Genomic DNA, 12,878 nt, shown 5'->3' with positions numbered 1-12,878 from the left:
CACTGACCTCTCCCTCCCCCCTGCAACCCACACTGATCTCTCCCTCCCTCCTGCAACCCACACTGACCTCTCCCCCCTGCAACCCACACTGACCTCTCTCTCTCCCCCCTGCAACCCACACTGACCTCTCCCTCACCCCCCTTGCAACCCACACTGACCTCTCCCTCACACCCCCCCCCCTGTAACCTACACTGACCTCTCCCCCCCTGCAACCCACACTTACCTCTCCCTCACCGCCCCCCCCTACAACCCACACTGACCTCTCCCTCACCCCCCCCCCTGCAACCCACACTGACTTCTCCCCCCCCCCTGCAGCCCACACTGACCTCTTCCTCACCCCCCCCCCCCGCAACCCACACTGACCTCTCCCCCCCTGCAACCCACACTGACCTCTACCTCACCCCCCCCCCCCCTGCAACCCACACTGACCTCTCCCCCCCTGCAACCCATACTGACCTCTCCATCCCTCCATGCAAACCACACTGACCTCTCTCCCCCCGCAACCCATACTGACCTCTCCCTCCCCCAGCAGCATCCACACTGACCTCTCCCTCCCCCTGCAACCCACACTGACTCTCCCTTCCCCTGCAAAACCACACTGACCTCTCCCTCCCCCTGCAACCCACACTGATCTCTCTCTCCCCCCCTGCAAGCCACACTGACTTCTCCTCCCCCTGCAACCCACACTGACCTCTTCCTCACCCCCCCCCCCCCCGCAACCCACACTGACCTCTCCCCCCCTGCAACCCACACTGACCTCTACCTCACCCCCCCCTGCAACCCACACTGACCTCTCCCCCCCTGCAAGCCATACTGACCTCTCCATCCCTCCATGCAACCCACACTGACCTCTCCTCCCCCCCGCAACTCACACTGACCTCTCCCTCCCCCAGCAGCATCCACACTGACCTCTCCTCCCCCCGCAACCCACACTGACCTCTCCTTTCCCTGCAAACCACACTGACCTCTCCCTCCCCCGCAACCGACACTGACCTCTCCCTTCCCCTGCAAACCACACTGACCTCTCCCTCCCCCCTGCAACCCACACTGATCTCTCCCTCCCCCCTGCAACCCACACTGACCTCTCCCTCCCCCAGCAGCATCCACACTGACCTCTCCCTCCCCCAGCAGCATCCACACTGACCTCTCCTCCCCCAGAAACCCACACTGACCTCTCCTTCCCCTGCAAACCACACTGACCTCTCCCTCCCCCTGCAACCCACACTGATCTCTCCCTCCCCCCTGCAACCCACACTGACCTCTCCCTCCCCCAGCAGCATCCACACTGACCTCTCCCTCCCCCAGCAGCATCCACACTGACCTCTCCCTCCCCCAGAAGCATCCACACTGACCTCTCCCTCCCCCCAGCAGCCTCCACACTGACCTCTCCCTCCCCAACAGCCTCCACACTGACCTCTCCCTCCCCAACAGCCTCCACACTGACTTCACCCTCCCCAACAGCCTCCACACTGACTTCTCCCTCCCCAACAGCCTCCACACTGACCTCTCCCTCCCCCAGCAGTGTCCACACTGACCTCTCCCTCCCCAGCAGTGCCCACACTGACCTCTCCCTCCCCCAGCAGTGCCCACACTGACCTCTCCCTCCCCAGCAGCATCCACACTGACCTCTCCCCCCCCCCCCCCCAGCAGCCTCCACACTGACTCTCCTCCCAACAGCCTCCACACTGACCTCTCCCTCCCCAACAGCCTCCACACTGACCTCTACCTCCCCCAGCAGCATCCGCACTGACCTCTCCCTCCCCCAGCAGCATCCACACTGACCTCTCCCTCCCCCCAGCAGCCTCCACACTGACCTCTCCCTCCCCAACAGCCTCCACACTGACCTCTCCTCCCCCAGCAGCGCCCACACTGACCTCTCCCTCCCCCAGCAGCATCCACACTGACCTCTCCCTCCCAACAGCCTCCACACTGACCTCTCCCTCCCCAACAGCCTCCACACTGACTCTCCCTCCCCAACAGCCTCCACACTGACCTCTCTCCTGACCTCTCACTCAGCTGCCCCCACACTGACCTCTCCCTGCCCAGCAGCGTTCACACTGACCTGTCCCTCCCCCCACAGCACCCACATTGACCGCTCCCAGTACCTGCACCCCTTCCCGGATAGCAGACACCCAGTATCCACACCCAGTCCTTGCACCCTGTCCTGATTATGGCACCCAGTACACCTGCACACAAATTTTATTCCAATTCTCCATATATATTTCCATAGCTACAAACTGTCCCACTTTCGGATGGTCAGTCTCTCTTTGGAAACCCTGTCCCCTTTCTTCCTCATTTGTCCCTCTTTCAAGACTGATGATCTATGTTAATATATATATATTTTTTTTTCTACTGAATATGTGTTTAACTTACTCTAAACTTTATCCCTATCAATTAGATTGATATAGTTCTAATTTTCAATGTTAAAAGGAAGAAAAACTAATGGTAATAGAAATAGTCAGTGTCAGGGGCGTAGCAATAGGGGTTGCAGAGGTTGCGACCGCATCGGGGCCCTTGGGCCAGAGGGGCCCCGAAGGGTCCTCCCTCAACTACAGTATTAGCTCTCTATTGTTGCTGTGCTCATAATAATCACTTCTATGGATACTTTGAATAGTGGTAATCATTAACAAACTGCTCCCCATCCCCTTCTTGCATCTCTGACACTGTAGTGGCCATTGGCAGATTTTGGTGCGCCGTATCAATTGTTATGTATAGAGTGCATGGGGGGCCCCAATGTAAAACTTGCATCGGGGCCCACAGCTTCTTAGCTACGCCACTGGTCAGTGTGGTTTGAGTGATAAAACTATATCTTTTGATTCTGAACTCTTTGTGGTATGCATGACAAGGGGTGTTGTGGGGCGTGGCTAGAGGTGTGGCAGGGCAGTGTCTTAAAGTGTCCCTCTTTCATTTCTTAAAGGGAAGGTTCAGGCAAAATGAAAAATCCAAATCCACTTACCTGGGGCTTCCTCCAGCCCGTGGCAGGCAGGAGGTGCCGTTGCCGCTGCTCCTGGTCTTCTCCGGTGGCCGACCTGGCCCGGCGGGCTGCCAGGTCGGGCTCTTCTGCGCTTCAATAACGGTTTCTTCTGCGCTCCACGTAGGCGCGCTGACGTCATCGGACGTCCTCCGGCCTGTACTGCGCAGGCGCAGTGCAGCCCAGATGACATCAGCGCGCCCGCGTGGAGCCCAGAAGAGACGTCATTTAAGCGCAGTAGAGGTCCGATCAGGAAGCCGGCCAGGTCGGGTCGGCCACCGGAGGAGACCGGGAGCCTGCGGAGCGGTGGCGAGGGCACCTCCTGCCTGCCACGGGCTGGAGGAAGCCCCAGATAAGTGGATTTGGATTTTTTATTTTGGCCCTATAGTCCCTGGATATTTCCTTTAAGAAAGTTGGGTGGTATGATGATTCTTATTTCCACTGTTAATATGGTTAAAATGATGAAATGTTGCCTTTTGCTGATTAATTCTTTGTGGTATGTTTGACTAGGGTGGGAGGCGCATCTTTAAGTGTACCTGAGATGTAAACAAGGATTTATTCTTACCTAGGTCTTCTTCCAGCCCCCTGTGGTCAGTGGGCTTCCTCAGTGTCTGTCTGGTCCCATCTGTTCCGCCACTGTCAGGCTCAGTAAAGTCCCGGACTGCCCCAGTTGCTGGGAGTGTTCTGTGCCACAGCAGTTACAGGCTTTACCTAACTGCACAGGAAGCACTGGAGCGTCACTAGGGAGGCATGCGGCTAAGTCTGCATGCTCATTATTCCCCAACTGCCGGGGCTGACAGCAGCAGAATGAATGGACACCAAGGGAGCCCATGGATTTCAGGGAGCTGGAGGAGGTCCCAGGTGAATATAAAACCTTGTGTTGTTTTTGTCTCAGGTTTACTTTACGGATGCCCTCTTTCTAATATCAAAAAGTTGGGAGGTATGTACTACCACCGCCAAACATGGGACCACTAGGTTATCATTACCAAAGCAGGGCCAGGTTGAATGCTAAAGGGGCACAGGGAAACCACTGGCAGGGAGGGGTTCTAATTTTAATTTCGATTCCGAGTAGCTACTCGGTAAGAGCATAGAAATTGCTATGGGTGCCAGAAGTCAAAAGTACCCTCAGTTCTTTTATGACATTATGTGGGGGGAGGGAGCAGAGGGGGTTAAGAACAGAGGGGGCCCCAAATCTGCTACTTTGCTTGGGGCCCTATTTGGCTTTAATCCGGCTCTGATTTGTACCCAGCACCCACCACCACGGAGAGTGCCACCTCTACATCCACCGTTATATCTATGGTTTTCCAGCATATGGACAATACATTTTTGCACTTACCATGTACAAGTAAAGTTTAATATAGAAGCGTTTTTAGCAGTGCCAGCATTTCCTACTTTCTTCTACATGCTGCATTTTGCTACATGATAGAGCATGCTACTCTCATCAAACAAGAGAGGGAGCGCGCTTAAAGTGGTCTGAAAGCCAGCATTTCTACTTTGCTCTAAAAGATTCCTCACAGCTTGAAAGCTACTATCCCAGAGAAAAATTCTAGCAGAACAGCACTGAAATGGTTAAACAAAGCATTTTCTCCTGCTATTCAGCTTCAAATCCTCCAAAACTGTAGATAACAGTTTCTTTTTTACTTGTTAAAACACAATGTATCAAACACTGGAATGTAAACAAACACTCTCTGAGAAGCTGTCTCTGCTTCAGGCACACACCGTGTTCAGAATAGCTCATAGAAGGTTTTAATATATAATAAAAAGCAGTTGTACTAGAAAAAGAATAAAAAGCAATGCCAGCTTTCCGGGCAAGAAAAACTTCTTTGGAAACGTGTAATTTGTAAACAGACAATATTAGGTGTGCACAAAAGCAAATATGATAACTGTATGAGTAATAAAAAGTAGGTAAACACATTTTTATTGAATGTTATGTCAGAGTTTCAGACCACTTTAAGTCACCCCTGCCCAGGTAATCATCTCTTTATGTACTGTTGTGCCTACCTGCTGCTCCTAATTGTACCCCATCAATAATTAATGGACTACTATTGTGAAACATTTTACTATTTCAAATACATAGGGGTTGATTCATTAAGCAGCGAAACTTAATGAGAGGAGCGCAAGTTATGCTGATCTGCTCCTTCTAAAAAACGTCCGCTCCATTGAACCTGCCCTGAGCCCCGGTGGGACCAGTGGTATTAATGGATGTGATCACTGCACTTTGATTGGCCCTATAGGCTGCCTGTCAAGCGACTGTCAAGGAGCCTGTCAAGGAGCGCAAGTTAGTTAGCAGCGCACACTACGTTGCACTACTGTGCGTAGCGTGCTCATATCTCGCGTTCCTCTCATGAAGCTGAATTAACCCCAAATATGTAAAACAACGGTTTCTCCAAGAGTAAAATAAACTATAAATTAATTTCCGTTCCCTTGTTTACAGTAAGCAGTAAAAGTCTGACAGGTTTTGGATTAGTTCATCTCCTCATGGGGGATTCTTGAGGTGTTATTTATCTTCAAAAGCACTGAATCACAGTTGTTCAATCCAACTTTATTTGCTCCAATAGTGAGCAAATAAATGCGTTTCAGGGGGTGCTTTTGTAAAGAATTTTGTAAAGAATAAAGGAGATACTGACAATCCCCCATTAAGAGATGGACTAGTCCAAAATCAGATTTTTACTAACTGCTTATTCTAAGTGACAGCAACATAAGAAAAAAAGTCATTTATAGTGCATTTTACTCTTGTACAAATGTGCATCTTTAATGTTAAGTGTTTATGTATTTCACAATAGTGGTCGTGTAATAAAATGGGATGTGCATGCATGGGTGGTTCTGGAACAGCACAGGTCCACATGGGCAATAGGGAGGCTCATTCCGATCCTGTGGTGACATTTCCACATTTCCGTTCAGAAATTGGAAAACAGAAATCGGAATTGTGAGCAAATACGATTTACCACAAGTTGGTAATTTTAGCCCAATGACAGAGCTCGGAAGCATTGGACCAGAGAATCCAGAATTTTTCTGAAAAATTTTACAGAAGACTAATTTTTCCAATTTCCGTTTTTCCGATTTCAGTTTTTCCGATTTTTTTCATTTTTGCATTCTCTGATGTAAAAAAAAAAAAAAAAAATACTCCTCGAAACTTGGAAGACTGGAAAATCAGAAAACCGGAAGACCGGAAATTGGAATTTCCACAGAATCGGAAATGGCCATTTCCGACCAACTTTAATAGGAAATCAAATACTAAATCCAGCATCAGGAAAGTGTCATATGCCTACACATGCATGGCCTGGCAGTTACACATTGTTACAGTATTAAAGCATTAGTCCATCTTTATTCCAGAATTTACAGGACATTACAGGAAACTGATTCCTATCTTGCCAGGAGTCACTGCAGACAGTGTGGCTAAAATTTGTTATAGATCTTTGAGAACTGCTGTTGACTGCAGAAAAAAACTTCCTTAAAATGCCTCAAAAATACTTGAAATCGTTAAGCAAAATGCTATACATGGTTTTTAGGCACTTTTTCTGGCCCATTCTCACTGGGCGATTAGGGGACGATTACAGCTGGCAATTTGCGATTAGCCCCACTTGCAAAATGCGCAACATGCAGCATTTTACCATGATTTGATTGCAGGGTTTTCAAAATACATCCTATCTATGTTATGCTGTTCATTCCATTGGCTATACAATCTTCCTACAGCAAGCAATTATGGAAGAAACTAAAAAGTATGCTCATATATATGCAGTCTTTTCACTTGCTTCCATAATTGCTTGCTGTAGGACAGTTAGGGAGAGTGAGAGAGAGAGAGAGAAAGAAAGAGAGAGGGAGCGCTACTAAATAACAGCAGACTTACGATATCTAATTCAAGAAGTTCCTCAGTGGCGCAACTAGTTTCTTTCTGCAAATTGAAAGTCTCTAGTCATTATAAATTAATATAATACAGTTATTATATTATTCACTAAAGATGCACTCTAACCTAAAGTAATAAAAAAACACAAAAATCATCAATAAGCTCCTTCTGCCTACTCAGTACTAGGAAGGATAGGACCAGAGAGCTGCAATCATAAATATTGCTATCAGCACCACCTGTAGATAAAATAAGGTATAACAGCTTGGCCTCTCAGATTTACTTCTGATCTATGAAATGTTATATTAATTAGTGTAGAGAACAATAAGAAAAGTGTTCCTCTGTTAATGTTCATCAAGTTGTTTTGCAGACAAAGGGTCTTCTCTGCTCAGTAGTAATGCCTTCTCCCTTCCCCACCTGACAGCTGCCCACTGCCTAGCTTCCCTAGTGATGCAGTAGTTAGGGAATGGAAAAATGAGCAAAGAAGGATCCGCAATCCAAGACAATTTGAAGTGAAAAAGGCTAAATATTTTATTCGAAAAAATCCACAGACAATGCAATAAAATCCACAGACAATAGCCTTTTTCACTTCAACCTGTCTGTGGATTTTTTCGAATAAAATATTTAGCCTTTTTCACTTCAACCTGTCTTGGATTGCGGATGCTTCTTTGCTCATTGTCGTGTTATGGCCTGGCTTGCCTGATCCTGCACCGACTGGTATGATTACTGGGGGTAGAGCGTCATGAACTTTTCAGTTAGGGAATGGAATCACAGGAAGGCCAAGGAGAGCATTTTCTGAGGAGATAGAGGGTTGCCCTGTGTGAGAGGATTGTGGCATAGGCAAAAGGGCATGATTGGGTTTCCAAACCAAGTACTCCAGGCAAATTCCAGAACTCATCTGGGTTCTGCAGAGCCTTGTTAGTGACAGCAGCATGCACTGCTGGTGAGCCAGAATTATACAGTATACTATATACAGCCTTGTCAGCACTTTACTGTCATGCAATTTGATTGTTTCACCTCTTCAGTCACAGGTGTTTCCTGGTCCTGTGGGGGATCCTCAGTGACATAGTTTGCCTGCATTTGTTAAAGTATCTAGAAAGGAAACTGTGCCAGCCCACCAAGTACTTCCTGTATCAAAGACATCCTTAGCTATAGATTCTAATCTTTTTCTTTTTGGGGGGGGGGGGGGGGGAGCATAGTTATAAAGAGGTGGTCATCTGCTAATAGAGAAACAAAAGTAGGTGGGCCACCAAATTCCATTGTGGTCATGTACTGCTACAACTTGAAGTGGCAATCTGCAGCAAACTGGTGTAAACAATTCTTGCCTTAAAGCAAGACTGAAGTGAGAAATTCACTTCAAGTATGATACGTACCTAAGTAGAGGGAAGGCTCTGGACAGTATAGAGCCTTCCTGTTCCTCTGTGCCGCCTGTGTTTCCAGCACTGTCTGCTGGTAAAACCTTTTGCTAAATCAGCATTTCCCAAGGGGCGAGGAGGACACGGTAAGCGTCTGAAGGATCCAGAGGCTTCCCTCTACCTAGGTGAGTATCTGTATTTTTCTTGCAGGCTTTACCTCAGATTTACTTTAACCACTTCAGGATCACAGTTTTTTTCCCTTAAAAACCTAAACAATTTTCACATTTCAGCGCTCCTCCCATTCATTCCCCGATAACTTTATTAATACTTATAACACTTATAATCTATGTTGTTTTTTTTTCACCGCAAGTTAAGCTTTCTTTGGTTGGTACTTTTTTTGCAAAGAATCATTTTGTTTTATATGCATTTTAAAGGGAATAATACGAAAAAATAGGTAAAAAACATAATTTCTCAGTTTCGGCCATATTAATTTTAAAATAAAATGTGCGTCAATACATAAAACCCACAGGTTTTATTTACCCATGTATTATTGCAATGCTGCATTTTGTCCCTATTACAATGTATGGCAATAATATTTTATCTGGAAATAAATGTGTATTTTTCTGTTTAGGGATTTTTAACACTATAACACTAATTACAAGACTTTATTTGCACAATTAACAGTAATATACCCTCATGACATACATATAAAAAAGTCTCTATTTTTTTTTTTATTGGTGTCATTTTTTTTTTCAAGTGTTTTATTTTTGTAACTATGGGACAGGGGTGGAAGAAAATAATAAAAAAAAAATAATAAAAATGTATTTATTTTTTCTATGTAAAAGTGTATAATGGTGTATTTTTACTTTATAGCCACAAGATGGTGCTACTCCATTCCATGTTCTATAAATTGAACACCAAATCAAGTGTTTACATCAGGTTTTTTTTTTCCAACGAGAGGCTGCGTCCCTGCCGCAGGCTCTGATTCATCACAGGCACGGTGATCGGGTTTGGGAACAGCTGTTTTTCATAGACCGATCTCGAAGTACGGGATTGCGACAGCAAGGAGAACGGAGACTCAGAGGGGATCGTGAATGGCGGTGGTAAGAAAACAATACTCATATCTACGCTCCTGATCCACAAATGAAGTATACATGGGCGTAGATATGCATAGCAAAGGTCCGGAAGTAGTGAAGGGTAATTGTAATGGTTAGTGCGAGATCTTCTCATGCTCAACCAAATATTACAGCTGACGCATTTCAGGGAACATAACCAAAGGGTAAACACAATACATTAATGACTTACCGCCACTATTTCAATTTGACTATTTATTTTGTCAACAGCCTCCTTCTTCTCCTCGTCCTGTGAAAATGATATGTAAATGCTATTAAAAAAGAAACACCATGGTGCATTATTTCAGGTTTATTATAACTGAATCAGGTTTATTATACTGAATCAGTAATGACAAAATACTACATGATAATAATGAAATAATTATAAATAATAATGACAAGCATCTGATGTGTTCAGAGACTTGCATGTGGGTCAGGCTGATCTGCAGAGAGCCGTGCATGTAGAGCAGGAATGCAGCCCGTTAAGCGTCATAAATCACGTGATTTTCTGCAGATTTCATACATCTCCATGGATATATTTAGCAGAACTGAAAACTTCAGTTCAACAATGTGCATTTCATGCTTTGCTAATTATAATGCTAATATATTCAATATAATAAGCATTAACTATTTTTCTCGATGTCCAAGGACTAATGCAGACCAGAGAAAAATGCTGGTATCTGAAGTGCTCACCAGCCCAATATAATGATTATCTGTGAGATAACAGAATCATTGAGCAAGTTAAGAAAACCACAAAACTACAGCAGTAATGCAGAATGACCAAAAAAATCATATCTTATAAAAAAATCAACAAACATGGCCTAGCCCAGTGCTGACTGTACAGACGCATGTCAGCTGTGTAGCTGACAGCACCTTCTGTTGCTATGCCAGTTGTGTGTGTGTGTGTGGGGGGGGGGGGGGGGGGGGGGGACAGAGTGCAGCATATGTGTTGTCACAGATGGAGATGCGGCATGCACAAGGGAATTGACCAGTGGCGTAGCTAAGGAGCTGTGGTCCCCGTTGCAAGTTTTACAATGGGGCCCCCCAAGCACTCTATACATAACAATTGATACTGCGCACCAAAACCTGCCAATGTCAACTACAGTATCAGAGGTGCAAGAAGGGGATGGGGAACAGTTTGTTAATGATTACCACTATTCAAAGTATCTATAGAAGTGATTATTACCAGCACAGGACCAATAGAGAGCTTAGACTGTAGTTGAGGGAGGGCCCGTCGGGGCGCCTCTGGCCCAAGGGCCCTGATGCGGTGGCTACCTCTGCACCCCCTATTGCTATGCCCCTGGAATTGACTGTTGCTTAGCCAAGTTGGTCCGCCAAGTGATTTGCTTGTTGAGTGGCATTCGGGCCACTGTGGTGGTCGGTGCTGCTCTATACAAGCCTATCGGCAGAGGCTTCAGCTAGCTTTAGTCACAAGGGGGAATGAGGCTTAAGAAGAATCTTCCATATATTTACCGTACTATCTCCTTTAAGTGCACATGCTTCTTTGAGAGCGGCATCAACAAAATCAGGGGAAGCCTATTAAGACAAAATAGAGAAAATTGATTGTGGCCATTACATTCTGCAAAACATTAATTCAAACGATTTATCAAAGACTCTCAAAACCTGATAGTCTTTGAACAAAATACATATCTTAATTTTAGGCTAAGGTCACTGTATTGTCCACATATTAAATATCCAAGTAATGCTGAAGAATCTATCTTCTTAACCACTTCAGGCCCACAGGCTTTACCCCCCCCCCCCCCCCCCCAAGACCAAGCCATTTTTTGTGAAATAGGCCACTGCAGCTTTAAGGCCAAGCTGCAGGGCCGCACGACACAGCACACAAGTGATCCCCTCCCTTTCCACCCCACCAACAGAGCTCTCTGTTGGTGGGATCTGATCGCTCCCCCAGTGTTTGTTTGTTTTTTTAATCAATATTTATATGTTTATTTTTTAATAAAAATGTATCTTTTTTTTTTATTTTTATCCTCCCCCTGTTACCCAATCCCTGTGATCAGCTGTCATAGGCTTCAGCCTATGACAGCCGATCACCTCTGAGCACACAGAGGGGACAGCCAATGGCGTAGCTAAGGAGCTGTGGGCCCCGATGCAAGTTTTACATTGGGGCCCCCCAAGCACTCTATACATAACAATTGATAAAGTACACCAGTTGAGGCAGGACCCCTGTAGCCCAAGGGCCCCGATGCGGTCACAACCTCTGCACCCCCCATTGCTATGCCCCTGGGGATATCCGTGTCACACGGTTGTTCCCAGTACAGCGCTGCTGCAGATCGCAGTGCTGTACTTAGTGCTGTACTTAGCGATTGCCGCTCGGAGACTGAAGGTGGAGCGGAGCTGCTCAATCAATAGCATTGAAAACACAGATAAAACAAGTTGGTCGCTATTAGTTCCAAATGGATCACACAAGGCAACATTATCTACAAGCGCTGTAAACAAAACCATCAGATCCACTGTTAAAGCAAATGGGAATCTATAGAACACATATCAGCTGGATACTTACCTAAGGAGAGGGAAGGCTCTGGGTCCAATAGAGCCTTCTCTCTCCTCTCTCGGTCCCCTCGTTACAGCGGCAGCTTCTCCGTTTAAACCTCCCGCTGCGGCGGACTTCGTAAGTCTTTGGGAGCTGAATCCTCCCGAAGACAGGCTGCTTCATATTGCGCACGCAGGAGTGCGCGAGAGAGGGCGCTCGCACGTGTGCAATTTGGAACGGCCAGTCCTGAGTGCTCTTGAAGACTTCCGAAAGCCTCCTTTTGGTGGCAGAGAGAACATTATTCAACCAAATTGGTTGAATACTGCTATGGGGGATAGAGATGGCCCGAATGGTTCCAGGCAAACTTTAGGTGTTTCACGTTCGCCGGCGAAGGTGAACTTTTGCGGAAGTTCGATTCGCCCCCATAATGCTCCGTTAAGAACAACTTTGACCCTCTACATCATAGTCAGCAGGCACATTGTCGCCAATCAGAATACACCCACTCCTGGAGCCCAACCCCCCCTTATAAAAGGCAAGGTTCTCCTGCCGTTTTACTTAGTCATCTGCCTACAGTAATTAGTTAAGGGACAGCTGCTGACAGACTCTGCTAGGGAAAGCTTAGTTAGGCTCTTGTAGACTTGTTAGCTTGCTCCTGGCTGATTGTTATTCCTTATATTGAACCCCACCACAGCTCCCTTGCTCCCTTCTCCTCCTCCTCCGGAGGGTCTTGTCTTTCAGGGAACTGTAGGATTTCAAAAGCCAGCTTACATACCTTGGCCGGGAATCGAACCCAGGTCTAGGGCTTGGTAGGCATGTATGTGAGTTGGCTTTTGAAATCCTACAAATCCCTAAGCAAGCTTGTTTTTCTCTTGGATATATCATAATGGTACATGCTAGTCTGGCTTCAGCATGTAGCATTGTAGTGTGTTGTGTTGGTGGTATAATGGTTAGGATAGCAGACTACCACACGGTAGGCCTGGGATCGATTCCTGGCCAATGTATGTGAGTTGGCTTTTGAAATCCTACAAATCCCTAAGGAAGCTCATTTTTCTCTTGGATATATCATAATGGTACATGCTAGGCTGGCTTCAGCATGTAGTGTGGGTGG

The 12,878-nt window shown here is 46.4% G+C and overlaps 1 protein-coding gene across 7 annotated transcripts in view; it reads right to left on the bottom strand.

Moving 5' to 3' along the window:
• LOC137521026 (uncharacterized) overlaps positions 1–12,878 on the bottom strand; it is a 299,753-nt gene that overhangs the window by 269,959 nt on the left and 16,916 nt on the right. For all 7 annotated transcript variants that reach the window (XM_068239741.1, XM_068239745.1, XM_068239743.1 and 4 more), the window contains exons 3-5: positions 10,753–10,815; positions 9,473–9,529; positions 6,819–6,863 (exon numbers count right to left, since the gene is read on the bottom strand). In XM_068239741.1, the coding sequence (XP_068095842.1) occupies positions 6,819–6,863; positions 9,473–9,529; positions 10,753–10,815 (165 nt within the window). The remainder of the gene's footprint in view (positions 1–6,818; positions 6,864–9,472; positions 9,530–10,752; positions 10,816–12,878) is intronic.

The sequence above is a fragment of the Hyperolius riggenbachi genome, chromosome 6, assembly GCF_040937935.1.
Source record: "Hyperolius riggenbachi isolate aHypRig1 chromosome 6, aHypRig1.pri, whole genome shotgun sequence".
NCBI classification, from domain to species: Eukaryota; Metazoa; Chordata; class Amphibia; order Anura; family Hyperoliidae; genus Hyperolius; species Hyperolius riggenbachi.
Note: the sequence above shows the minus strand (reverse complement) of the source record. Positions and strands in the feature narration are given on the sequence as shown.